We start from the raw sequence: 27,939 nt of genomic DNA on the forward strand, positions 1-27,939 counted from the left end.
AATGATTAATACTCTATTACGAGCTGCTCAGAGCATCCAAAATGTCTTTGTTATATCCATACCTTAAATTCGTTGTATCTGCGTTTGTACCAACCTTATAAATTTATTATATATATTAATGTAGCTCAGTGGTAAGATACAGTGACCTCTTAAAAGTGTGTAAATCATAAGCATTTTATTTACAATGTAATTAATTCACTTGTAGATATTTTTTAAAGGGTCAAGTGTAGTGTTTAATGTACAGTTAAATCAGTATAGATGAAATTATGTACTTTGTTTGGTAACAAAATAAACCAAGTAAATCCGATTCTTTTTTGAGATGTAATTAAAACTGACATTCCCGTAGGGATAGACTGACGCGGACACAAGACGTGAAGTACATAACGCCACTTAACGTAATAAACAGGGCGATGAAGTAGCTATGTAGCTATCTTCGCACAACACAATAGGTGACGTAATGCGCTCTCCCCTAGTTACGCTAGTCTGTAGTCTGAAGTGGAGTTGGGTGGCGTTTGACGTGTGAAATTCATATGGTGAGGACTGGCTGATATCCCTTCGAAAATTGAAAGATAGATCAGAGGAATACTTTAAAAAAATGCCTTTGCCGCCAAATGGAAAAAGTATTCTAATGACTCCGGACCCTTATCACACTCCAGGGTAAGTTACTGGTATTATCTGACATGTAAAGGTAAAACCATGTATGTATATTGACTAGTCTCACATTGCTAGATTAGTGCATTAGTAAAGACGATTAGAATCGACTATTACTCTCTTTGTGCAAGTGTTTTTTTTTTTCATTATACAAAAGTTAGATCTGGGCCTATTTAATTCTTCAGGAAAATACACTGATCTATATTTGTCTTGACGAAGAAAAATATATAATCAATATTTGACGTGTAATATTGACTCTCTTTAAATGTAAAAGCCAATATGAAATCTTATACAGTCACTCTATTCGTTGCATTCGTTTTTTTTATTACCCAACTGGTTTTTAAGCTAAAAAAATAATACCAAGCTTTTCCATAAAAGTTAAAATAAAACCTGAAAATAACGACATTTAAGCAAATTCCATTGCAAGTAATAGAGTATTGGACGACAGAAGTGTTTGTTTTGCTTGTTTTTCTTGCTGCATTGTGTTTTATATATTTTTTTAAATATATATTTTATTAATTTTACAAGTATGAAACACCCTCAGTTATTAAAACTGACGATAGAGTTTAATTCTATTGTACGGGGTCTGTCAACATAGGATCGCGATGTAGAACTGTAAGGTATATATTCTTTGCACTTTCTTATCTAGAGATTTATATTTGGGGGATGAACTCGTGACTTTACTGCTCAAGAAAATAGCTTGCTTTCACACATGAACCATATATATATATATATATATATATATATATATATATATATATATATATATATATATATATATATGTGTGTGTGTGTGTGTGTGTGTGTGTGTGTGTGTACACAATGTTTTCCATTATTAATAGTTTGCTTGATTTTAAAAAAATACAATCATTTGAAACCTTGTTTGTTTGAATCCTTTGAAGTGGCTATAGTTTTGACTAAGTAATTTTTTTTAACTTACTGGTTTATTTAGCTCACACTGACGTAAATCTAAACACAATAATAACTACTTTAAAATCAATATGGTGCTATGGACCTGCTTACATGTCTATGCATACAAATCATAGTGTGCTTCCTTGCTTTTGGTGAATGTAAAATAGTAATTTTGATATCCAGCATACATTTTTTCATACTTAAACTATTCGCTTCTTTAAAATTTAAACGCAAATGAAATAATTTTTTTCGAAAACACAATTTATGAGATACATTTACAGTTTATTACCGTCATACACCTACCATCAGAGTTAATATTTCATGAAGTCCACACTCTTCTAATTGCAGTTCTCTTCAATTTGCTTTCTTAAGTTCATATTATTACAAACTGATCACCCAGTGAGAAAGGTAAGAATAAAATTAATACATGTGTTCCTGTTCTTTTGCCACTTGTAGCTGCTGATGTCACTACTACTACTACTATGCTACCTGTATTTGTCATTTAGTTCTGATTTTAAGAAGAACAAAAAAAACAACCTAAACTTTCACATTTGCCGTCAAAACAGGTCTTTTAGGTGATATTCTCCTCAAAATAGCGCTCCTGCTTTTGGCTTCCTGTCAATTAAATTGCACATTCCCGTTTACTTTTTGAAATATGTATCTATATATTTCATCAACTTTTCCGTCCTCCTTTTCAAATAATATTAACAGTATACACTACGAGTTTATTTATTTTGAAGTAAATATGTTTAACTCGGCGACACGCGTTTATCATTAATGCATTACCAATATGTAACAATCATATTTAAACCTGAACTGATAGATTTTTGAAGGCATCAAGGTTTTCATACAGCCAGCATAAGTATGTATTGTAGGTCAAAAGAGCCTAGTACAGCAATATTGAATCGAAGCGTATACAAGAGTATTGTATTAACTTTCACTGACAAACTTTCCCGTTCAATAATCCTGTATGTGTAGTATTGTGGTCCTCGAATAGGTTTCTATTGACCAACAGTTGTAGTGTTAGGGGCTTTCTTTTGTCCCTGTCGATGTGTATTGTTTAATGCACGGTGGCTCGTGTCCAAGGTACAATATAATACTCGATGTTAGTCCTAGATTGGGTCAGTAACTACCTGAGTGATCTGTTCAACGCCAGTAATCAGATGAGAGGCAAGCATTCATTCCTCCGTATGAGTCCAATTTATTTTACTCGTGGTTTAGACATTTGTCATCAAATAAATTAACTTGAAAGTTATTTTTTGCAAAGCAACAGAAGCTTTAAAAGAAAGATATTAAAAAGTTTAAACAGTCATCTAATTTCCTCTACGCATACAACACGGACTGCTTCGAGATTTTTTGCATATTAATCATAAAAAGTAATGGGTCACAACTATCGCCTATATCATCTTAATATAGTCTAGCACTGGAATTTCATTACCCAGACAATATAATATTACTGTTCGTATCACAGGGCAACCGAAATTGTCCGAATACTGTAATATTACTGTTCATATAGTAAGGCAGTCGACACGTTTCAAATATATTATGATGGAAAAAGGGGTGGTAGTAGGGTGGTTCTGAAGATACAGGTGTTTCTAATGTATCTGACAAATTAAATGGTATAGGTATAGGTAAGTCTTAAATTTATTGTCAGTCTAAAATTAATACAAGTCGCATGCATATTGTAGGATAGTGTTCCCAATCAGTCATAAAGGAAATACATTTTAGCAACAACCTGGAAGTAAGCGGGTTCGATTCCTACCCAGACCAGGATGGATTGGTCGCTGCGGTATTTTTGGGGGGCATTAAACAAAATTGCTTATATTTGTCAATCGTCTCAATTCCAGCTCGGGACAATTACATTTTAGAGTTTCTGTTTGAAAGTTGTACTTACAGCATCTGATAACCACGTAATATTTCTAATATGTACGTTATACGCATGTAAATGTTATCGACCTGAATTTTTTAGGAGGTTTTTTTCTTCTTTCTTTCTGGGCAAGGCAATGCATTCTGATTGTCCTAGCACGAAGAAAAACTTTGACGTATTTAGATACCCTTAATACCAATAATTAAATAAATCATGTATATGATATTACAGCATATTGTACAGCGTCTGCAGGTGCAGGCTACTAATATACTATACAGCGGTTACACATGCAGCGTACGCAGTTTGACGGTGAATTTAAAATATACTTATCCTAGTCCTGTAGGAGTAAATTCAAGTTCTTTTATCTCCACATTCGAGCACTGTTTGATTTTCACTTGCACACAATAGACTTTAACACGTTTCGAATTCTGACTAAATGCCATCAAAATTAGGTCAGTGTGACTTGGTTTACACAAACATGTATAATAGTTGCTTTATTCTTTGATAACTGGACATAATGTGTACAAAAATAATATATTCATGTATTACCCATTTTATCATAATATATTTGCGTCATAACATTTTCATAATATGTAAAATCATTTTCGTGACACAAAAATACGATTTCCTATTGATAATATGCATATCGTATACTTTAAGTGAAGAAAAAATTCGCTAATTTCGTGTATACAGTATTCGAGCTGCTCGAGTCACACAATACAGTATTCAAGCAGTATTCAAGCTGCTCGAGTCATACAGTATTCAAGCTGTTCTAGTCGTACAATATTCAAGATGTTCTAGGCATACAATATTCAAGCTGCTCGAGTCATACAGTATTCAAGCTGTTTGATTCGTACATTATACAAGCTGCTGCTCTAATTGCACAGTATTCTTACTGCTCGAGTCATACAGTATTCAAGTTACCAGAGCCGTAAAGTATTCAATCTACAAGAGTCACAATATTCAAGCTGTTATAGTCGCACAGTATTCAAGCTGTTATAGTCGTACAATATTCAAGAGGTTCTAGGCATACAATATTCAAGCTGCTCGAGTCATACAGTATTCAAGCTGTTTGAGTCGTACAGTATACAAGCTGCTGCTCTAATCGCACAGTATTCTTACTGCTCGAGTCATACTAGATTACTAGTTACTAGAGCCGTAAAGTATTCAATCTACAAGAGTCACAATGTTCAAGTTGTTCTAGTCATACAATATTCAAGCTGTTATAGTCGCAAAGTATTCAAGCTGCTCGAGTCATGCATATTTAAACTGCTTTTATCACATAATATTCGAGCTACTCTAATCAAACAGTATTCAAGCTACTCTAATCATACACTATTAAAGATGTTCTAGTCGTACACTATTCAAGCTGTTCTAGTCGTACACTATTCAACCTGTTCTAGTCGTACACTATTCAAGCTGTTCTAGTCTACACTATTCAAGTCGTACACTATTCAAGCTGTTCTAGTCATACAGCGTTGAAGCTACTCGAGTAATATAGTATTCAAGCTGTTTACCGTCCAAGTCTGATTTGCTGCTGATACAGGTTTATAGACTATCGTAATTTCAAAAGATTTCATTTTGATTTATTTGTTGCAAGTGACATAACTCAGCACTTCCTCCAAGTTATCTAATACGATGGTTATCAGTTTACCGATCATAATATGGCTAAGTTAATCAGACGGTTTAATGCATTATTTACAATGGGATAACCAGTTTTCTTGATACCTACCATCTCTTTACTGTTACACCAATTTGTGAGGCAACGGCCAGAGGCCAAAGGTCTAATAATAACTGTCAACGTCATAAATAATAATAATAATAATAATAATAATAATAATGGTGCATAACATTAGTTGAAGTGTTGATGCTATTTGAATCGAACGTGAATCCTCGTATACACCTTGCCATTTGCAACTTAAGCATTTATTATGACAGACTGCTTTTTGTTTTTGATTAGTACACCTGAATACACGATTTCTACTCATTTCAGATACGGCGGATTCTGTCCACAGTTTAAGTACAAGATAGGAGAAACGTTCGGGAAGACTACGTCTAGTCTGCTTCGAGATGAGAAAGTGGCCAGCTCAGGAAAGCTTGTGCTGGCGGACATCAGGCCGCGGTCTGTACCTGCAGATCACGTTGACCCCACTGAGGCGCTGCTCCGAAGCCGCACACACAGCTGGGGGGACCAGAAACTGGTAGAAAATATGATACCGGGCTACACAGGTATTCTTCGATCTTAGTCCCATTTAAGCTATTTACATATTCATTTATTAGAATCGTACATTTTTGTGGACAATTTTGAGACCTTCTTCGAGCCAACATTGTCCTTCCTCTCCTGTCCATTTATGTGTTTTACTTGAGTTTTATCTGGCCAGGAAAAGTAGTTCATATAATCACTCTTCCTTACAATTTACTACGAAGCTGACAAAACGCTCTTATGTACCAGGACTTGATTTTATTTGTTATTTTGTTTACCTATTTCCGATGCAACCTTTTAAGAAAGTCCATCTCACACTCACCGGTATAGTGTTTAGGATGTAATATATGAACAAATGCACTATTATCTCGAACCCACCTCTATTCTTTGCTCAAAGGAAAGAAACAAATTGCATATTTTCCAAAAACTTTCAAGGTCGCCTTATATTTGAACCAAATGGAAAGAAACGGCCATCGTGGAAATCTGGTTTTTAAACAATGGCTGAAATGAGATCATCGCTTTATTACCAACATATTAGAGATAACCTGCTGTTAACATGCCTAGATAATTATATTTCGAGAATAAAAGTCCCTTTTAACAACGTACCTTTCTAATTAAGGGCTATTGGTGACGTGATTAGGCCAAACAGGTTGGGTGGGTGTAGTATTCCTTTTTAAAAAAAAAATTATTTAAATCTTCAGGGATACAGTCTGCTTTGCGGAAAATGCATTTATGTGAGCTAAAGCAGGCAATTTGATACTGCATTTTACAAATCGGAATACATCACGGCACAGAGATGTATAATAATGCATTGTAATTATCTTGTTGCATCAAACCTATGCAAGATGCAATGAGCGTTCCATTCTTCATATACACTGGGCCTTGTGTGCATTGTATGTGGCAAGCATCGCGATGTCATGTAATGAGAGCTGCGATATTGATCTTCTTCCAGTCAAGCCCATCCGTTGACCGACAGTCATAGTACACGCATGCCTGTACCATGATGGCTATCGAACTTTCCATATTGAAAACACAGCTGTGCTCGGTACTAATAACTGCGAAGAAAATTCCGAAACATTCCCGAAATACATGCTATAAAATTACTTATTCTCTTGTTTACATTTTACTTCTTTTCCTATCATCTTTCACTGCATGTAGTTCTGTAAATATTAATTCGCCAAAGTTGTTTTCTTCAGGTTTCACCAGTCTTTCCTTCTTAATACCCGTCTAAAGATAATGACAAGTACTTGCCATTAGCTAAGTATCCTAACGTATGCATAAATGGGACATATATTGAATATGTTTGTAAGTATGAGAAGTTGTGATTCAAATTAAGAAAAGGACAAATTTAAAAAAAATGCAAACTGATCCGGCAAAATATACAAGCAGGTTGCATAGTTTAGAAGAAGGTACCTCGTTTCGTTCTGTTAGATGTTACGATTGTCACCAATCGTGAATGTTAAAGTAAATATAGTGCAACATGCTCTTCTAACGGCAAATAGGACATATTTTAAAAAGGATAGGCTTGGCAGAATCGCAAGTAAGTGAGTTAGAATCTTTCGACATGAATGGTTCATAATTCTCCATAATAAAATCAGACTGGGGTTTGTTTGACATAACCAGTGTATTGCTTTCAGTACAAGACAGTGACCTTGACCTCTTATAAATAAATGCATTCGGCATAGCTGCCTTTATTCTGTTGCTTATTTTTCAATCTGCAGCAATCAGAAATACGGAGCCCTTTCATCACATAATAAGTATACTTAAGAATAGATCAGGGTTTAATCATGTCATCGTGAGTTAAAACATTTATTAAAATCAGACAAACGCAAAGTAATAAACATAGAGACAAATTAATCAACAACGGCAAAGCATAAATTTATGTGCTTATCATTCTGATGAAATGAAAACTGCATATATTATTACATTGCAATGTTTCAGTCTTAATTAATGTCACGTTCTGTCTTAGTACATTAAAAAATGTTTTGCTATAAAACGCCGTATTTTTTCATGTAAGCGTGAATGCGTATACTCCAGCATCTGTTAGCGGCGAATTATCCACAGATAATCGGTGTCACCAAAACAATACATGAAATGAAATAAGTAACAGTTTGAAATATGTATGAAGTATCTATTTATATGAGTTTATTATCTTTCTACTTTGATGTGCAGCCGAGAACACATGCTGGAGTTTCATACCCAAAGGTAAAATAATAGAATCAAATAGAGACAAACAAGTCATACATATAATTATATTGTTATAAAGGATATAAAATATATCAATTAAAAAAAATGTACACAATTTTTATTTAGTGCATTGGCATTAAGGCCATTAGGATACAAAGTATCTAACTTATGAATCCAATAAGTTTCTTTTATGAGTCTGTTCATGTCACCATGCACAATATCTATTGTCATGAAAGAAAAATCGAGTACAGAGTAATTATTGGTGTTAATGTGTGTTGAAATATTAGAAGAAAACTGAGGATCTCTATACTTTTTTATATGAAAGTGATGATTATTCATTCTCTTAGAAACTTGTTGAACTGCTTGTCCAACATATTGCATGCTAATTTTTTTTGAAAGGTTATCAAATAAATCACGTGAGATGATATGCAGTTAGTGTTATCACGTAGAGAAAATACCTTTTGTATTAGCGATACTGAAATAAATACTTTCTCTTATGTTTGCACATTAAGAGCAGCGGTGTCTGTTACATTTAGATGATGAAAATTATCTTTTGTATTTTCTGTCTGTTTAGTTCTAATTAGAAAATCTTGCAAATTCTTGGGTTTTCTATAAGCGAGAATTTGTCTATTTTTTGTAAAGTGATTTTACGCTGGTTTTATTTGATAAATTTAGGAGACAGTACTATTTATTAATTATACGACCTATATTAGGTAATGAAGGATTATATTGTATTGTGAAAGGAATCACATCTCTCTCTATTTTACATTCTGCTGTGTTTAAAGCCTCATGTTGAGTAAGATTACGGTCTTTGTTCAGCGCAGACTCAATTATATGTGCAGGATAATTTCTATTTTCGAAATATGTTTGTAATTTATTCAACGAATTTTGTAATTGACAATCATCTGAAATAATGCGTTGGTATCTTTTGGCCTGGCTATATGGTATACCGTTTTTACATGACATGGGATGACATGAAGAATATTCCACATATTGGTGGATATTAGTTTCCTTGATAAGAATATTTGTAGAGATAGTATTATCAGTATTTTTTATTACATTTACATCTAAAATATGAAACATGCGTACTAGATGCAGTATAAGTAAATTTAATCGTCGGATGAAAATGCTTTAGGCGATTAATATTTTGTTTCAGTTCTTCAGTTGAATGGTTCCAGATCATAAATATGTCATCTACAATATGAACCAAACAGATGGATTAAACATTTCGTTTTGAAGAAAATCTTTTTCTAATTTACCCATGAAAAGGGAAGCGTATTAAGAAGCCACAGGACTACTCATTGCCGTACCCATTTTTGGGATGTAATTCGTATTATTAAATTGAAAATAATTATTTTCCAAGATAAGTTTTATTTTTTTACAAATATCTTCACTAGGTAGTGTGCTATTATTAGGATTATTATCAAGAAAATATTTACACGCTTGAATACCATCTGCATGCGAAATAGACTTCAACTTTTTAATGAAATCAGTAGTATATTTAATGTATGAAGGAATTGATTTCATTAAAGATTGTAAAACACTATCAATAAATTTGATAGGTTTTCAGTATATGAATTACAACCTGACATAATGGGTCGTCCTGGGTAATTTAAAGGTAAATTATTGTCAGAATTTTTATGAGTTTTGGGTAATATGTAGAATTGAGGTGTACGCATGTTAAGAGGGAAAGTATCAAATTCCTCATATACGGAATTATTATTTTTAGCGATCTCAATAACGCATGTTGAAATTTTTTATTTAATTTCTCTTGACGGGGTCTTCGTTAATATGTTTGAGGTATTTTTCATTATTTAGTTGACGTTCAACTTCTTTAACATAATCTTCTTGATTCATAATAATAATAGTCTTTGATTTATCAGCCTTTTTAATCACTATACTTTCGTAAAAGACGTCATCCATTTTCTTTCAAAACATTTCGTGCCTAAAGAAGCATAAATGTGAAACTAGTTGCACAGAATTGTATGCGGTTTTTTAAAGATTTTTTATCCCAATACCCAAAGGTAAGAAACGCCAGCACGTATTCTCAGCGAATTATCCAAAGATAATCACCGTCACCATGGCAACACCCGAAAAAAAAATGTAACAGATTGAAATATGTTGGAAATATATTTTTATATGATCTTGGTGATTATATTTGTATTTGCAATAAACGACTACAGCTTTGGGTACAAAACGACTATAAAACTGAGTACGGAACGACTATTGGTTTGGATACCAAACGACCATTTGCGTACGGAACGACTTGGGTACGGAATGACCTGCTTAGGCTTATGTACCAGCAGTATTTAATAGTTTGATGTGCTGACAATCTTGGTGTATCACAATGATATAACCCACAATGTCCTTGGATGGCTTCACAATAATCCTAAAATAGGGATTTTTATCTACCAGTCAATGAGCACTTTGTAATTCCAATGAATAATTTAAATAAACAACTCCTCTCAAATTATAACTGATCATAAATACTGATCATAAATAAAAGTGACTTCACTAGACAGATGTTAAAGTAGGACTAAATAATTAAGTTGATCACAACCTTTATATAAAAACTTAAGATACAATAAGCGGACTAGAATGTGGGTCATTTTCCCATCAAATTTGTAAGCAAGGTCAGGAATGTATAATTAACTTTTAACTAAAAACCAGAGAAAGATCAGGTAGACCATGTTTTTTTTCTTCTGGTAATGGTCAAAAAGTCACAATACAAAAAGTCACAAAGACACGCAGGACAAAAAGTCACAATTCATATTTTTATTGTTGTGATGAACATGTAGGACAAAAGTTACAGGAGAAAATGTCACACTTGAATACTTTTAATGTTATAAAATAGTAACATTAATAATGATGGACAAAAGTTACAGGAGAAAATGTCACACTTGAATACTTTTAATGTTATAAAATAGGAACATTAATAATGATGGACAAAAGTTACAGGAGAAAATGTCACACTTGAATACTTTTAATGTTATAAAATAGTAACATTAATAATGATGGACAAAAGTTACAGGAGAAAATGTCACACTTGAATACTTTTAATGTTATAAAATAGGAACATTAATAATAATGGACAAAAGTTACAGGAGAAAATGTCACACTTGAATACTTTTAATGTTATAAAATAGGAACATTAATAATGATGGACAAAAGTTACAGGAGAAAATGTCACACTTGAATACTTTTAATGTTATAAAATAGGAACATTAATAATGATGGACAAAAGTTACAGGAGAAAATGTCACACTTGAATACTTTTAATGTTATAAAATAGGAACATTAATAATGATGGACAAAAGTTACAGGAGAAAATGTCACACTTGAATACTTTTAATGTTATAAAATAGGAACATTAATAATGATGGACAAAAGTTACAGGAGAAAATGTCACACTTGAATACTTTTAATGTTATAAAATAGTAACATTAATAATGATGGACAAAATATTACACAGACTTTGGTGCAGTTGTTTTAGACAGGAAGGTGTGGTTTTGACGATGATTTAGCAATTGACAGTTTGGTTTGCTTGCAAGTATGTTATACTCGAATGGTGATGTTGCTGATAATGTAACAATTGGCGGCATGGTTTGTTTCCTTAGTTACTGTGTAAACAAGGTTACATGATATGCATGCTGGAAACAAATGTCTGGTCTCTCATTATTTTATTATATTGTACACATGAAGGGGTGGTTTTGACAATAATTTAGCAGGTAAAAATGTATAAGTGTATAAAAACGAGATTTAACAGGACAAATAAATCATATAATACGTGAATTTACTACAAATAACACGAAAGAACACAATCAAAATGTTTTATGTATTGCATCAGGAAATGTAAATGTATCATTTTACCATAAAATTTTAAAAAATGAGTATTAAAAAGTATTGGATAAAGTAGGAAAGGGAATGTGAAAATGATGGTCCTAATTCGTGAAGTAAGAAGACTTAAAAATTATATATGTCATATTGTGACTTGTCGACCTACCTCATTTTGATAACTCCATTAAAAATAATTGACATTTTGTCCTGTGACTTTCTATCCTACACCTCATTTATTCATAACTGTGAAAATCAGAACTGTGACTTTTTGTCCTGTGACTTACTGTCCTAAAATCGGATTTCCCAGGGAAAAACTAAGGTCCTGAACTCAAATCCAAGTAAACAGATTTACATATGATTATTCTCTTAGTAATCTGCAATCATTGATAAAAGTTAGCTGTGCAATAGGTTGCTTACAAGTGAATAAGCACAAATTTTGATATACATAACAACAGTCTAGGCATTTACAAAAACATGGGGTGCTTTACAAGGTATGAGACAAGGAGGCAGCGTAATGTGGCTGGTGGTCTACATAAAGATAAATCCTTACATTTTGTACATTTTACCTTGATTCCATTTCAGGATACCAATAAAGTGGTTTGAGGTTTAAACTCAAGATTTATCAATTAAAAAAGTATAGAAAACTGAATTACCAACTGTGATAGAATAAATAGATCTATAGTATGTACAGTATAGAAAGACGTGTGAGCGAAGAATATGAAAATATTCAGACTGTTTATTTAAAGGATCATCATAATGTTTGGGATTAAACGTTGTGTCATTATTTTTATTACCAAAATACATAAAGAATTATGTGTTTGTGTGTGTGTTTGTGTGTGATTTTAAACGTAGCTGTAAAAAAAAATCAGTCATATCGCTATGATGTCTGCAGTGTAGCAGTTTATAGTGATGCCTAGCACTGGGGCATCATGTTGCTGACATGTAACATGATGTCCCACCCAGTCACATTATCCTGACACCAGGCCGACCAGTCCTAACACTAACCAAGACAGATGTTAGTACCATTTTTGTAAGCCTTTGTGACAGGACATAGAACACAATTAATTTTACTATATGTTCTCTACATTTGTTTCTCAATACTGACTTTTCCACTGTGTGACAATCAATACAAATCATATGTTAATCTAAAATACCTTCAAAGATGACTTCATGGTAAAGTTCTTGTCAAGGGTTGACCTGCATTTTTTTGAGAGGCTGGACTGTCAACAGAGCAGCATGTAAACAGAACACAGATTTCACTTCCAGCTCATCACCAAGGCCTTATTACTCACTGTGCACTGTCGCCAAAATACACATGGAAAACCACACCCTGAGCTCATATTCTCAAGAATAATCAATTACCTTTAAATCCCTACCAAACATGCATAAATATAACTCTTCTATCACCATCAAAATGAGAGAGGAAAAATGTTCAAAAAATGGACTAGAACTACATTCGTGGGTACTGAACTGGAAGTACTAATTGTGACCCGATTCCTGACAGGCCCCATTTTTATGCCAATTTTAGTCAAACTTTTATATTTGCATGCTACACTTATTTTATTGAAAACTGAAATTTTCATACAGGTTTTAAAACACAGTTTGACAAATTTTAGACAGCAAAGTTGTCTAATGAATGGTATTTAAAACAAATGGTAGTTTGGGTCTGTACAACACATAACATTTTTCCCAGGGGATGTGAAGCAACATAGCTCATAGTGATTTTGGCAGCAAACCATAATATTTCACACTAAAGAAACAATGGCAGGTGCTATGTTCCACATTTATTGTGTCAAGTACTTAGGCAGTTGTTTGTATAACTAATAGCACACTCAGATTTAAAGTTCTGATGGGGCCACTACCATGTTTTATAGCAAAAATGCATTCCATTTCAATGTTGATAAGTACAAAAGGTGACAATGGGATAGGAAAATAGTTTCTAGGGAGGCTCTACCTTCTGAAAAATGGTGCTAATCTCTCTCATGAAGACCCAAGCCATGTCTTTGAGGTGCTATATATCAGTGTGGTGATATGAACTAATCTTGGTCACTTACGGCAGTACACTGCACATGCCCTTATGAAACCTTGCTATCACCACCGGACAACTGGAGAGTTTCCAAGCTTATCCAACTCTAGCACTTTGTTCCAGATGCCAGGCTACACCTGAAAAGATACAATATGTTTCACTTACTTCTAGAAAACAGTAAGATCTATATAAATGAAGTTAAAATGTGTTAGATATGGTGATTTCAAAATAACATTAAGGTTGCAAGCATGGGAAAAAATATTTAACTTGACCGAGTGACACTCAGAAATGTGAAGCAATGGCCATGTATTAAAGTGATAAATTCATCCTAAAAATATATGAGGTTTTTAGAAACATATTTAGCCATTTACAAGTTAAATAACTAATCAGGTAGACTGTGTATCATAAAGTTTAAGGCAATGTTGTTGTTGTTGTGGGGTTTAACGCCATTTTTCAGCACGCGATAGGCTATACATGGCGGCCAGTATTAATGGTGGAGGAAGAACCCGGGAAAACGCCGGAAAGAACCACCGACCCACGAGAAGCTACTGGCAAGCTTTCTCACATACCCACATTGGCTGAATCCTAGACTCGAACCGCCGCAGACAGAGGTGAGATGGCAGTGATCCGTAACGAAGAGCGCTTTAGACCACTTGGCCACTCGGGGCCCCTTTTAAGGCAATGATGAGGCAGTGAGGTTTGATCATTGGTGCAAACATTAGTGCATACCATTATACAGGAAAGTCAAGTGACAATGTACTAAATTAAAATATATTACTATAAGCAATCTTATTCATGAGGGAAATAACAATTTTGGATATTGCAAGTTAATACAGCCAAATGTGGCCACACAGATCAACTGTAGGTACCAATAAATCCTATATCATCAACTAAATGTGAAATTCTGATCCCCAAAACTTGTAAACAAAGATGGAAATTTGCATATGTGGGACATAAATAGTGTACTTGTTAAGATCAAAGGTGCAAACATAATTCAAATGATCTGTTTGAACATTTATAGTGTATTTTTTAAGAGTGTTGGTTACCAATTAGTAAGCTCATTGATTCAATGGAATCAGATATCAGCTGATGCAAAAATACCACACTCTGTCAAAGTACTAATTTGAAATATGTTACCACACATAGGCATATTCATGATAAAAATAACATTTTGGGATATTTTCAGTGCACACAGCCAGAAATGTGCATTATAGATTCACTATAGGTACAATGTCAACCTATATGATGTACCGAATGTGAACTTTTTGATCCCAAACATTCTAAAATATATGGATATTTGTTCATGTGGGATATGTAACCATGTTAAGATCAGTTGTTCTAAGTTAAATTCAAATAATCTGTTTTGAATATTTCTCATGTAATCTTTAGAGTGTCAGTTAACAAATATTATTAGAAATTAATAATGCATAAAGCAAGATGGATCATATATAGGCCACAATGCCACACTACACCAATCAATATCTTAACCAAACTGAACAATAAAATGGAATGCAGTTTGTGTTCAACTTACATAATTTTGCTGTTTTCTTACATGCAAGGGTAAATATACCTGGGGAAAGTATATTTTATCCCTTTAACCTATATTTCATTCTCGGAGAGTTTAAAATGATTTAGTAGAGAACTTGAGTAGGTTCTAGTATAAAGTTTTCATTGCTGTCCTCTCACTAAATACCTTACAACTCTGTTTTTAAACAATTACTGAAGGCTATACAAGCAGACATGTGTTACTCAGGAAGTGACCCCATCATAAACACATAAAATTAACTGCTTGGACCCCTAATAAATGGTCTGAATGGCCATTACAAAATAGAATTTTGTCTTCGTGTATTTTAAATGAAGGTCTCATTTTGATTTACAAAGATATTTTCTCTGCCAAAATGTGACAAATATCCAACATTGGAGCTTGTATATGGTGTAGGAATATATACATGATGATATCATTTAATATCATTTCAAAAAAATATTATATATGTGCATTTTGGGGGGAATGTTTTTTTTCTTTTAATTTCATTTAAATTTTTAAATAAAACTTAATTTTTATTTTTAATTTCATTCTTATACTTTCAAAGTCAATATACATAAAATATTCAAATTTCATGTGTCTATCATTAATAATAAAGATTTTATACCATTTTAAACTTTACTCCAATACTGCACTGACAGGACATAAAACACAATTAACTTTACTATATGTTCTCTACATTTGTTTCTGATTACTGACCTTTCCACTGTGTGACAGTCAATACAAATCATATGTTAATCTAAAATACCTTCAAAGATGACTTCATGGTAAAGTTCTTGTCAAGGGTTGACCTGCATTTTTTTGAAAGGCTGGACTGTCAACAGAGCAGTATGTAAAAAGAACACAGATTTCACTTCCGGATCATCATCAAGGCCTTATTACTCACTGTGCACTGTCACCGAAATACACATGGAACACCAACCCTGAGCTCATATTCTCAAGAATAAACAATTACCTTTAAATCCCTACCAAAAATGCATATAAAAAACTCTTCTATCACCACCAAAATGAGAGAGGAAAAAATGTTCTACAAATAGTCTACAACTACATTCGTGGGTACTGAACTGGAAGTACTAATTGTGACCCGCTTCTGTATGAATCGGCAGAGGATCGAACCCATGATCTCCCACATCCGAGGTGGTCGCTTCTAACCATTAGGCCACTGGAGCAGTCAAGAATTATTTAATTGTCTTCATAATAAAATGCTGCTTATGGCCAATACAGGCCTCAAATTTTGTTTAGGAACTACTGTCAAGGTTGTTCAGGAATGACAAAAATTAATTTTATTTATATACAGTTATGTGTAGAAAAACAGCTCATGTTAAATTTCTCTAAGTTTCTCCATAACACTTGCGGATCTGATGGGGTGCAGGGAGGGGCAGGAGTGGAGCCAGCAACTCCCCACGTTGAGAAAATGAAAAGAGCCAGAAGCAACTGGTACACGGCACATTTCCCCAAGTTTGTTTTCGTTCCAGTTAGTTAAAATTATGCCATGGAAACGCTTGAAATACAGAAGCATGAGATGACTTCTTCACCCTTTTTGCGTCCCTCCCCCATTCCATCCTTCAGACCCCTTTGTCAACTTTTATGTCCCTTCCTCCATTCCACCAATATGTAAATCTGGATCTGCCAATGAAGTATATATCATGATTAGACAGCGAATTGCCGTAGTACCATATCAAATCCCCTTGCCTCAAAGTATATATCATGATTAGATGGCTAATTGCCATTACCGTATCAAATCCCCTTGCCTCAAAGTATATATCATGATTAGACGGCGAACTGCTGTAGTACTGTATCAAATCCCCTTGCCTCAAAGTATATATCATGATTAGATGGCTAATTGCCGTAGTACTGTATCAAATCCCCTTGCCTCAAAGTATATATCATGATTAGATGGCTAATTGCCGTTACCGTATCAAATCCCCTTGCCTCAAAGTATATATCATGATTAGACGGTGAACTGCTGTAGTACCGTATCAAATCCCCTTGCCTCAAAGTATATATCATGATTAGACGGCGAATTGCATAGTACCGTATCAAATCCCCTTGCCTCAAAGTATATATATCATGATTAGATGGCAAATTGCCATAGTACCATATCAAATCCCCTTGCCTCAAAGTATATATCATGGTTAGATGGCTAATTGCCGTAGTACCGTATCAAATCCCCTTGCCTCAAAGTATATATTATGATTAGAGCGCAAATTGCCGTAGTACTGTATCAAATCCCCTTGCCTCAAAGTATATATCATGATTAGATGGCAAATTGCCATAGTACCGTATCAAATCCCCTTGCCTCAAAGTATATATCATGATTAGATGGCAAACTGCCGTAGTACCGTATCAAATCCCCTTACCTCAAAGTATATATCATGATTAGATGGCTAATTGCCGTTACCGTATCAAATCCCCTTGCCTCAAAGTATATATCATGATTAGACGGTGAACTGCTGTAGTACCGTATCAAATCCCCTTGCCTCAAAGTATATATCATGATTAGACAGCGAATTGCATAGTACCGTATCAAATCCCCTTGCCTCAAAGTATATATATCATGATTAGATGGCAAATTGCCATAGTACCATATCAAATCCCCTTGCCTCAAAGTATATATCATGGTTAGATGGCTAATTGCCGTAGTACCGTATCAAATCCCCTTGCCTCAAAGTATATATTATGATTAGAGCGCAAATTGCCGTAGTACTGTATCAAATCCCCTTGCCTCAAAGTATATATCATGATTAGACAGCGAATTGCTGTAGTACCGTATCAAACCCCCTTGCCTCAAAGTATATATCATGATTAGACGGCGAATTGCCGTAGTACCATATCAAATCCCCTTGCCTCAAAGTCAATGCATTTATTTCATATTTTAAAGTAAAGTTGTCCGCTAGCATGTAGACATCATATGTTGTATGTGATGAACTCTCTCTCTCTCTCTCTCTCTGCACCAGAAATATAAACAACAGAAGTGAGTAAACATTCGTATATTACCAAAGCTTTTCATTGCAGGTTTCATCCCCAAGAGCCAGAATTATTTTGGCAACCGGTACGTAATCAACTGCAAGCATGCCATTTCAGACTTCGAGATGGACAATTACAGGCAGAAGGAGAAAGTGGAGGAGTTAAAAATTACTGACGCCCTGCAGTCAGGAAAACCAGTCAACAAATCCAGAGTACCTAACTTACCTGTAAGTGAGTGAGTGAGTGACAGACAGACAAACAGACAGACAGACAGACAGACAGACAGACAGATAGATAGATAGATAGATAGATAGATAGATAGATAGATAGATAGATAGATAGAAGCATCTAATTACTTTTTACAAGACAAATCTCAATAATATGCATTTGAATGAGAATTCTAATGGTCTCAATTTACACCAACTTTCATATTAATGATTATTTAGGTCACACCTCCATAATACACATGGGTGCCATTAAAAGAAAGATTGCTGATCACCCAAAAGGTTATTACCCCAACTAGATGTCTACCCATTGGGTGTTTCTCAACATTACAAAAGGTCATTACCCCAACTAGATGTCTACCCATTGGGTGTTTCTCAACATTACAAAAGGTCATTACCCCAACTAGATGTCTACCCATTGGGTGTTTCTCAACATTATATCCTTCATAAATAGATTGCAACAGCATACATTGTCTGTAACTTGTTGGAAATCGGCTCTTAAAAGATTTCTTATGTAAGCTGGCAACATTTTTCTTGTGAAATGTAATTATAAAACTATATCCTAGCATCTTCATTTGGTATGACAATGAATCAATGGAGCTTCAGTATTGAAAATAGTGGTGACCTGCAAAATTGTAACACTGCCTGGCCAGGTGAAAACTCACACAAAGTTTGACATTATCGGCTGCTTAACTTCTAAGAGGTCTGGTTCATCAAGATATACGATGGCTCATTGTAAAGAAATCTTGCTCTGCATAACAAAAATGACAATTTTTGCTGAAAAGTGTCACTGTTAATACCAATACTATTAAGGCATCAGTGGCTAAGTATGAAACTGAATTTTTGTGAGTACCAATTTCCATTCATTTTATGGTTGTCACAAACCATGAATCGAAAGATCAAACAAACATTCATCCTTCTGTTAACCCGATTCCAAACCCATGAATCGAAAGACCAAACAACAAACATTTATCAATCTGTTATTTTCCAAACCCATGAATTTGAAAGACCAAACAAACATTCATCCTTCTGTTAACCCTTTTCCCAACCCACACATTTAAGTACCCACAAAAATATATTTTCCCCCAAACCACTAAAAATAATTACCACAAAAATACACGAATTCACAGTATTAGAAAATTCCAGGTCAACTCAAACTGATTCAACAATTATCAGTAATTAAAGGCCAACAGTTAATTATATATGTTGAAATCTGACTCAGCTTGATATATCTGATAGCAGGCAACATAATTCATCTATTTGGCAAGAACAGGAGACGTGGGTAATCAAGATAATATTCATTAACAAACTTTCATTAAAATGTACAAGGTATTCATGATAACAGAAATTTAGATAATGAAGACTGAATAATTGTGTATGATGTATGCAGCATACTTATCAACATCTAGCTATATTTATGGCAGAAATGTGGATTAACACTTATGTTGTTTCGTAACAGTATATACATAAAAGCATTAGATTTTGAAGGTTAGGTCAGTGTGAGAGGCTCGATAGCTGCTGCTGTATAACTCTGTATCAATGATAGGTCAATGGGTAGATATAACTGCATGAAATGTGTTGAATGACAAAGCTCATTGCTTAGGAAAATCTGAGATAGCAACAGCCAATCATGGTGCAGACAATGGCCAATGTTTGTCTTGCATTTTCTCATCAGTCCAACATTACCCTCCCCTCCTCAACCAAACTCGTCTCCCTCCATCACTAATGCAAATCGATAATGACTCGTTCAGCAGAATCATTGGAAGCCAGGTTTTACCTTCCAGAATTGGAGGGAGTTGTGATATCTTTCCTACCTTACTATGGTAACATGGTTGTCACAGCTCTTTTCTCTCAACAGAATACGATTATCTTAGCACTCATAGGTTTTGTACTTGGATGTACAGTCGCTAATTACCATAGTAAGTACTTGAAACACTATGAAAAACATTAAAACTTTTAAAACTATAGTTTCATGTTTTGTCTTTCAGCCAATCAGAAGCCGCTATTTGACCCCTTTGCAGGCAATTGCTGCTGAACCCAAACCATATATGTCTCCCAGCTTTGTTAAGAGTGCCGAGTCACCATTCTACATGTCCAATAACAACCCAATGAAAAGATTTATGTCAGGTACATCTGCTAGGGTCACTGTTAACTCAAGCATGCATAAAAAACTAAAGTTCTATATTCTATATGGCCAGCAAAAAGAAGGCATTATTTGCATGAATGATTACTGGTACCTACTCATTTAATATGTATACTAGTGTTCGACGATTAAAACTCAGCATAACATTTGTATTTAAGAAAATTGTATATATGGTTGTAATCAAGTCAAAATCCACGAGTACATATATTCCAAAACGCTTTGGTGGTTGAAAGGCAGTTAACCCATCTAAGATACGAATATTTCTATATTAATTTCTGCATAAACCCTATCACAGAATTGGGTTAACATTTTCATTGTTTTTATTTTTTTCATAAGGGTACACTGGATTCGTGCCCAGAGCTCGCCAGAGGTTAGGAATGGGTTACCCCATCATTACCCATAAAGCCTTGAATGAATTCACAGATGACACTGGCAGACTCATGGAAATCCAGAGAAAGCCAATCCAAATCCACAGGGAAGAAGCAGTGCCAAAGGATTCAAAACTGATCTATCCTGTTGATATCGGACTCGTGCCTCACTATACAGGACATATTCCACGTAAGATTATTAGATGCACTATTATATATAGATATACATTTGATTCCATCCAAAGCAAGAGAACTACAATTTGCCTTTATATGTTCTTAATGTGGTGGGTATTTTTGCCCATGTAATTCTTTCCCTAGTGGGCTGTCGGATCTATATAAGACTTTGGGAAGAAGAGAAGCAAGGATAAAGGCGTGTTCATTTGGACCATTTAAATTATGGGAAAGGACATCAACTGCCAGGCTTTTGAATCTGCGGTTGGTGAGATGAGTGTTGTTGCTGTTGTTGTTGTAGGGTTTAATGCCATTTTTCAGCACATGATAGGCTATACATGGCGGCCAGTATTAATGGTGGAGGAAGAACCCGGGAAAACCCCAGAAAAAACCACCTACCCTCGAGAAGCTACTGGCAAGCTTTCTTACATACCCACATTAGCCGAATCCGAGACTCGAACCCATGCAGACAGAGGTGAGATGGCAGTGATTCATAATGGAGAGCGCTTTAGACCTCTCTGCCAATCAGGACCCCTGAGATGAGTGTATGGAGCTTCATATTCCCCCTCATGTCTAGGGGAAGGCACCAGTTTGGGGACTTAGTTCTTCCTTGTCTTCTGAACAAACTGATGATCAATGAGGAAACGAGAAAAATGAGAGTTCCCAACCAGATAATATCTGATGTGATCTAAAAACAATTACTGTGATCTTCATCTGCAGGGGTTGATATGCATGGGACACTCTTGCAAGGGACAAACCCCAGTCACATGAACTCGGTAGCTTGAAAGTTCTGCTTGAGTGAAAACAAGTCCTGGAAAGGTCTGGCTTAAGATCCTGGTCAAGTTGTTTGGTAAACGAACTCAGCCACTTTTGTTGTGAAGCGAGTGTTTATTTCTGTCCAAAGACACAAGTCGTCTGGGTCAGGATATCCCCCATTCTGTGCAGCAAATGTCACTCCCACCCCATAGCATGTGATACCTAGTGATGGGGTCTTTACACCTCACCAAGGTATAGGAAACACTTGGACCCAAAGGCCTGCAACTCTCACTAGAATCTACACTCGCCTCACAAAAAGCGTGCTCGAATTTCTTCATAACACATCCCCATCAGGATCTTACTCCAAGTGCCTTTCAAAATTGTAGCTCTCTCAATCAGCAACTACAGGCAGCAGAGTTCAGTTCCAAGATCGATCATAAACATCATAATGAAGCTAGAGCTTATAGGCAAAACTACACAAATTAAACAAATACAAAATCCTTTATTTCCCTCTTTCTTCATGAATTCTTTTTCAACAAGGATAAATGCTATCTCATTAAGTCTCTGGTTTTCATTCATCTGGGAATGGAGTTCAAAACCCCCTTTGGTTCTGAATTTCTCTCCCGTAAAGCATCATTTGGTGATCACCTCCATGGTGTTCCCAGTCTATTTGATAAGTGACACCTTTGCTTGAGAATAATTTCTCCTCTTGGACCTTCTCAGTGTGACTGATGGTTCAAAAGGCTCTCAATTTTAAATCACTGACAGCTACAAAATTTTTACCAGATGCAATGCTCCAAGTTTCATTCGTTATGAGAATAGGAAGAACTTCCCCTGTTTGCAGTGAATATCCCACTCAAGGATCAACTGCTGGACATTGTGATATGTGCAAGACTGGCAGCAGAATCCATTTCATGCCATTCTTCTGAGACAGGTTTGGCCGCATAATGGTGCACCATGCATATCAACGCCATATGGATAAGAGCCATAATGAATGCCTTTCATTCAGGTCAGAGGTCATTTAGAAAGAATGATCTTATTATTACCATCATCTTGACTGTTGTCTATTACTCTAGTTTCTGATAGAGAACCCAGTCAACAGACCTCAGCCTTCCCATCTAGAATTTTCTCAGATGGTATCCTCATCAACAAATCCATATTCATGTCCACCACATTCAATGCAAGTTCAAGCTTCTAGCAGACTCACCCATCTGCTGGAAAAAACCAATCCACATTGCACAATCCTTTTGCCCCACAAGTTTCAGTTGAATCTGTACACACTAGGATTCCCGTTTGTGGTAATCTTTACAAGGTGGAACACCAAGCTCCAATCCTCATCTTCCCAGCAACAAACCCAAAAGCCACCTTTTTTCAGAATTGGAAGTCTTGCTAAATGGCCTTTTCCTAACATACTCCAATCGGAAAGTCTTCCATAACTGAAGGAATCTGAGGAGTGATGACTAATCTTTTCACTCACTTCAAGCAGGAAACACCTCACATCAGCTACCTCTTCAGTCTAGCACCAGTGACTACCAGGAGTCACACTTTCTCCATGCTTGCTGAATTAACCATGAATGCAGGTTTACATCTTGGCTCTCAAGAAGAAACATTACTCTGAACAAGTGGGGGACAGAATCAACCAAGATGGCCCACAACTTTGGTTTAACCCTGCAGTTACTATGTACTTCTGAATGCAGGACAGGTATAAGGTATTACAAAATATTAAGAAACTTAAAAAAAAGTTACATGCATTAAGTGAAAGAAAGATATAGCAAAAAATATTTCTTTTCATTCATTTGTAATAAAGGTAAGGACAAAAAATGACAAAGCAGATTTGCATACTTCCAGATGCTGGTGCCAGCATTTTATTGACATATATTTTGTCCTTTGACCTCTCTGAACCTGATTTGCTCCATCCCTTTTCAGTCTGTACTTTTTGTTGTGACATCTCAGAAATAACTGTGGCAAGTTTCTTGCTCCTGTCACTTAGCATAAAAGTAGTTGCTATGTTGAGAAAATGTAACGTGCATTTTCAAAATAACTTACTTCTCATCATACAGAAGGAGAGTGGGACTTGTGTGCAATTTTGGTACTAATGAATACCGTTCTGTGGAAGAAATGCATGATAATTATTCAAATGGAATATTTAGATGCTTGTGAATTAAATGTGTCAGCTAATATACAGCCAATGCTAAATCATACAATGCTGTATGGTCCTTCTAGTCCTGCTCTGTAGTTATTATGTACTTTTGAAAGCAGGTTTTGTACTATACAGAGTCACCTTATCTACAAGTGTCTCAATCAGTTAAAATACAAGCTGCAAACTTTGAAAGTTAACCCAATCTATCTGCAGATCAGCCATAGTGGTTTGATTAATTCTATGATAACTTTTGCTTTCATTGTATGGAACAGGTTCCCACATGTGTGTGTTGACTAGGCACAAGTGGAAGTAATAAATAGCTGAATGGTGGGATTTTGTACCAACCCCTCTATCAGATGGGAGACCACTCTTATATCACTTCTGCTTTGGCGGGCTGATGATGTAACGACACTTTCACAGCTAAAACAAGCCAAAGGATGTGTTTAAAGTACTCTTTGCTTGACAGTGCTGGATTTATGAGCTTTTGGATTTACTCTTTATATATTATGGTTTGCCAGTGTATTTGAAGAACCAGTAGCATCATCAATGTATTTTTTTTTGGTGTGGTAGCTTTTACACATAGGTTCAAAAAAAGGCCTTGAAGATTAGATGGGGCAAACAGTCAAGCATCAAGGCATTTGTTCCTAGAATTAAAGAATTAATCTGTACTGCATGTGTGTCCTTTTCTCTTTCAGACCAAAAGTTCCGTTATGGTGAGACATTTGGAACCAGCACCCACAATGCTAAACATCGCCCGCTGGAGCTGACTATGTCTTTGTAATAGTTCCATTGCTTGATGGACATCAAAATTAAAACAAAAAGAATACATATATTTGTATTCCAATATCATCTAAACTTGTATTGATCAGAAAGATCATTTCATCAATGATGAAGACAGTACTAAGTGTTTCTTTTTACAATGCCTTGTATTTTTTTCACTGCATGGTTCATACAGCCTTGGAGAGAATTTTTCCCAGGATTTTGAAATGGTCTCCACAAATTTCCAAGGAGTATTTATTCTTAAGGAAAGTGGGTCAAATGTAGATACAGTTAATCCCTTGTCAGATCAATTCTTATGGAAAGTGGGTCAAATGTAGATACAGTTAATCCCTTGTCAGATCAATTCTTATGGAAAGTGGGTCAAATGTAGGTACAGTTAATCCCTTGTCAGATCACAATTCTAAGTAAGTTAGTCATCCATTTGCAAAAGTGATTGGCGCACCACTAAGCAAGTTACTCTACTCCATACTGCTGGGATGTGTTATAGATCCATCTAATTATACTTTTCATTTTACTTATTTTATTTATAAAATTGAAGTTTTTATTGTTGTTGATGATGGTATTAATGTCATTTTTATGACATTATTGGTCATATCATGCTAAGAAAAATGCGCTTTTCCCAAAGAAACACTGAGGTAACCAACCATGGCTGGCCTTACTTTATATATTCTTGTACGTTTTTGTATACTGTATTATATTCAAGATATTTTAGGCAACATTCAAGAGTTTTTCCAACAAATTTAAAGCCTTTTCAAAATTAAACAAACTTTTTGAAATCCAAGGAGTTTTCAAAGTAATGTCTCAAATTCAAGGATTTCTTTCTGAGGTTGTATGAACCATGTACTAAGTTTCCTTTAATTGAATATCAAAGCAACATTTCACTGTAATGCCAGTGTAGGTTAATCTTCTAACACTGTCATTGCATAAAACGAAAATAAGAGACAGTTTGCACCGATCAGTAGAATCGTATCTACTGCTAAAGATGAGAAGTTCTGTTCTGAATTCAACATAAGCTTGCCGTAGGAAGAAATTGGAGATTTCATGTCAATAAAATAAAATATGGGGAAAAACACTTTTTTACAATCAAGAAAGAAATGTACATTTATAGTATGCAACTATTAATGATGTGATTGTATTAATTCTTTAAAAAAAAAAATCTTTTTACAAGTGTCATTTGCAACATTTTCAGCCTCATTTCTCAACAGGCAGTTTGGGATGGCTGAGTACTGACCATGTCTTTTAGTTAATTTGTCAATACATGATAGGATAAAATACCTCACCCTGGATGAAAGAGGTCAGGAAGCATTCTTAACAACATCTAGTGTAGTTCATTGGCTTTTACAACAAGGGAGAAACCACAAAATAAGAGACGGTTAAATTTAATTCCAGAAAAATACCTGTATTTAAATTGTAATGAAATTATGTGTGTTCCATTGTTCCATTCATTAAAATGATTATGAATAAAAAATAGGTATAATATATATATATATATATATATATATATATATATATATATATATATATATATATATATATAGTATTATGGTCCTTTTAGCAAGGCTGTCAATATTTTTGTCTTGTTCATAAGGTACTAGCCAAGTACAAAGTACTGTCTAATTGACATACTTGTAAACAGATTAATAAATCTATGTTTAAACTGTCTGAATTTATGTATAATAAAATGTGTTGAACTTATTAAATACAATATATTTATTCTGTCTTGACTATATTTAGTTGTTAATGTCTATGCTAGCTACACAGCACTAAATAAAGTAGGTTAAGATATATAAAGCATGGAAAAATGCTCAATACCTAAACATAAATATATTTAACCTTAATTAATAAAGCACGCAATGTAGGTTCAATTTTAATATCAGCAGCACTGAATAAATGAACTTTAAACAAAAAAATTCAACAAAGTCAATGAGGACTGTTCCACGAAAATGTACATGGGAAAGGTTCTGTCAATGTGGAGTAGCCACCCATAGATGCAATTTAGAATTTGTCATCATTTGCATACAAACACGAGGAGTAACCAGAGTACCCTGGCATCTATATATTTTTAACAAAGTGCTGGGTGCCATCTATGTTTAAGTGGAATAAATATAGATCAGATGGAACATTCTTTTGCAATATGGATGTAGAACTTGTCAAAATGTATTCCCTCACCAAGTTCCTTGACAACAGATGGGACAATATGCATAAAGCATGCTAAAAATTCAGATGGTAATGAGCTACATACAAAATCGTAACCTTTGCCAGTAAAAGCATACCTGTCAAATATCATGCCAGGAGAAGAAAAAAAACCTCCCAATTTTGGGGTAGCTCCATGCCTACCTCCCAATTTCATAATATCTCCCAATTTTTGCAGAGAACTCCCGATTATTACATAATATCTATCAATGTTCATTTCTCCTAAAAATAAATCCTACATAAATAGATATATGCCACAGAATCCACAGAAGTCATGTTCTATTTCATTACCTGTGAAAACTGTTGTGATGAAATAATTAACACACACATTTTTTTCTTCAGTAAATAGAATGTAGAGTTTAAACATGATTCACATCAATTTATAATTTTTTTTATAACCCTACAACAATATTAAAATCAGAAAATAAACTAAAACAAAAAATGAACCACAAAAATAAAATTGTAAGCAATTAGTTTCAATCCCATGAATGATCACTGTGAATGCTGTAGCATCTCCATTCCCACCAAAGAAACATACATGAGTGAACACCTGGCATTACTGTACTGATATAGAAACATTAATTACCATCATTAAAAAAAAATGGAAGAAACATAACACGCAGTTTATGTGCCCTCGAAAAGCTAACTCTGAATTAATATGCTATTTGGTAAACAATGTTAAATGCCTTAAGAGCTGACAATAAGGAAATAAGGTGGGATATAAAACATGGGAAAAATAGTTACCACATGCTTGGTAGCTTGAGACTGCATATTTAGACACCGCTAGTTACAACAAAGTAAGGCATCTTTTATTTGCCAATTAATTGCTGGTGCTTACATAACACACTGTAGAGCATGATACTTTGAATTATATCTGAGGGCCAGTCCTTTTCACAAGATAATTGCAATGATAAGGATTTACTGTTAATTAGTCAAACTGGCTTTCTTGCTTGTTTACTTAAGTCTAACCT

The 27,939-nt window shown here is 34.7% G+C and overlaps 1 protein-coding gene across 1 annotated transcript; it reads left to right on the plus strand.

The window, feature by feature from the left end:
* Positions 1-478: 478 nt before the first annotated feature.
* On the plus strand, positions 479-26,488 carry LOC149778453 (ciliary microtubule inner protein 2B-like). The gene is made up of 6 exons (XM_089939291.1): positions 479-657; positions 5,424-5,659; positions 18,242-18,420; positions 20,406-20,544; positions 20,897-21,118; positions 24,691-26,488. The coding sequence occupies exons 1-6, from the start codon at positions 596-598 to the stop codon at positions 24,774-24,776; spliced, it is 924 nt and encodes a 307-aa protein (XP_089795417.1). The 5' UTR covers positions 479-595; the 3' UTR covers positions 24,777-26,488.
* The last annotated feature ends 1,451 nt before the right edge of the window (positions 26,489-27,939 follow it).

Source organism: Sinohyriopsis cumingii, chromosome 17 (genome assembly GCF_028554795.1).
Source record: "Sinohyriopsis cumingii isolate HCF-2022 chromosome 17, ASM2855479v2, whole genome shotgun sequence".
Taxonomy (NCBI): Eukaryota; Metazoa; Mollusca; class Bivalvia; order Unionida; family Unionidae; genus Sinohyriopsis; species Sinohyriopsis cumingii.

Coding starts and splice junctions, on each gene's coding strand:
- LOC149778453 (XM_089939291.1), top strand. CDS start 596: ATGCCTTTGCCGCCAAATGGAAAAAGTATTCTAATGACTCCGGACCCT. Junction 5,660..18,241: donor TATGATACCGGGCTACACAG/GTATTCTTCGAT, acceptor TTTTCATTGCAG/GTTTCATCCCCAAGAGCCAG. Junction 20,545..20,896: donor AATGAAAAGATTTATGTCAG/GTACATCTGCTA, acceptor TTTTTTCATAAG/GGTACACTGGATTCGTGCCC.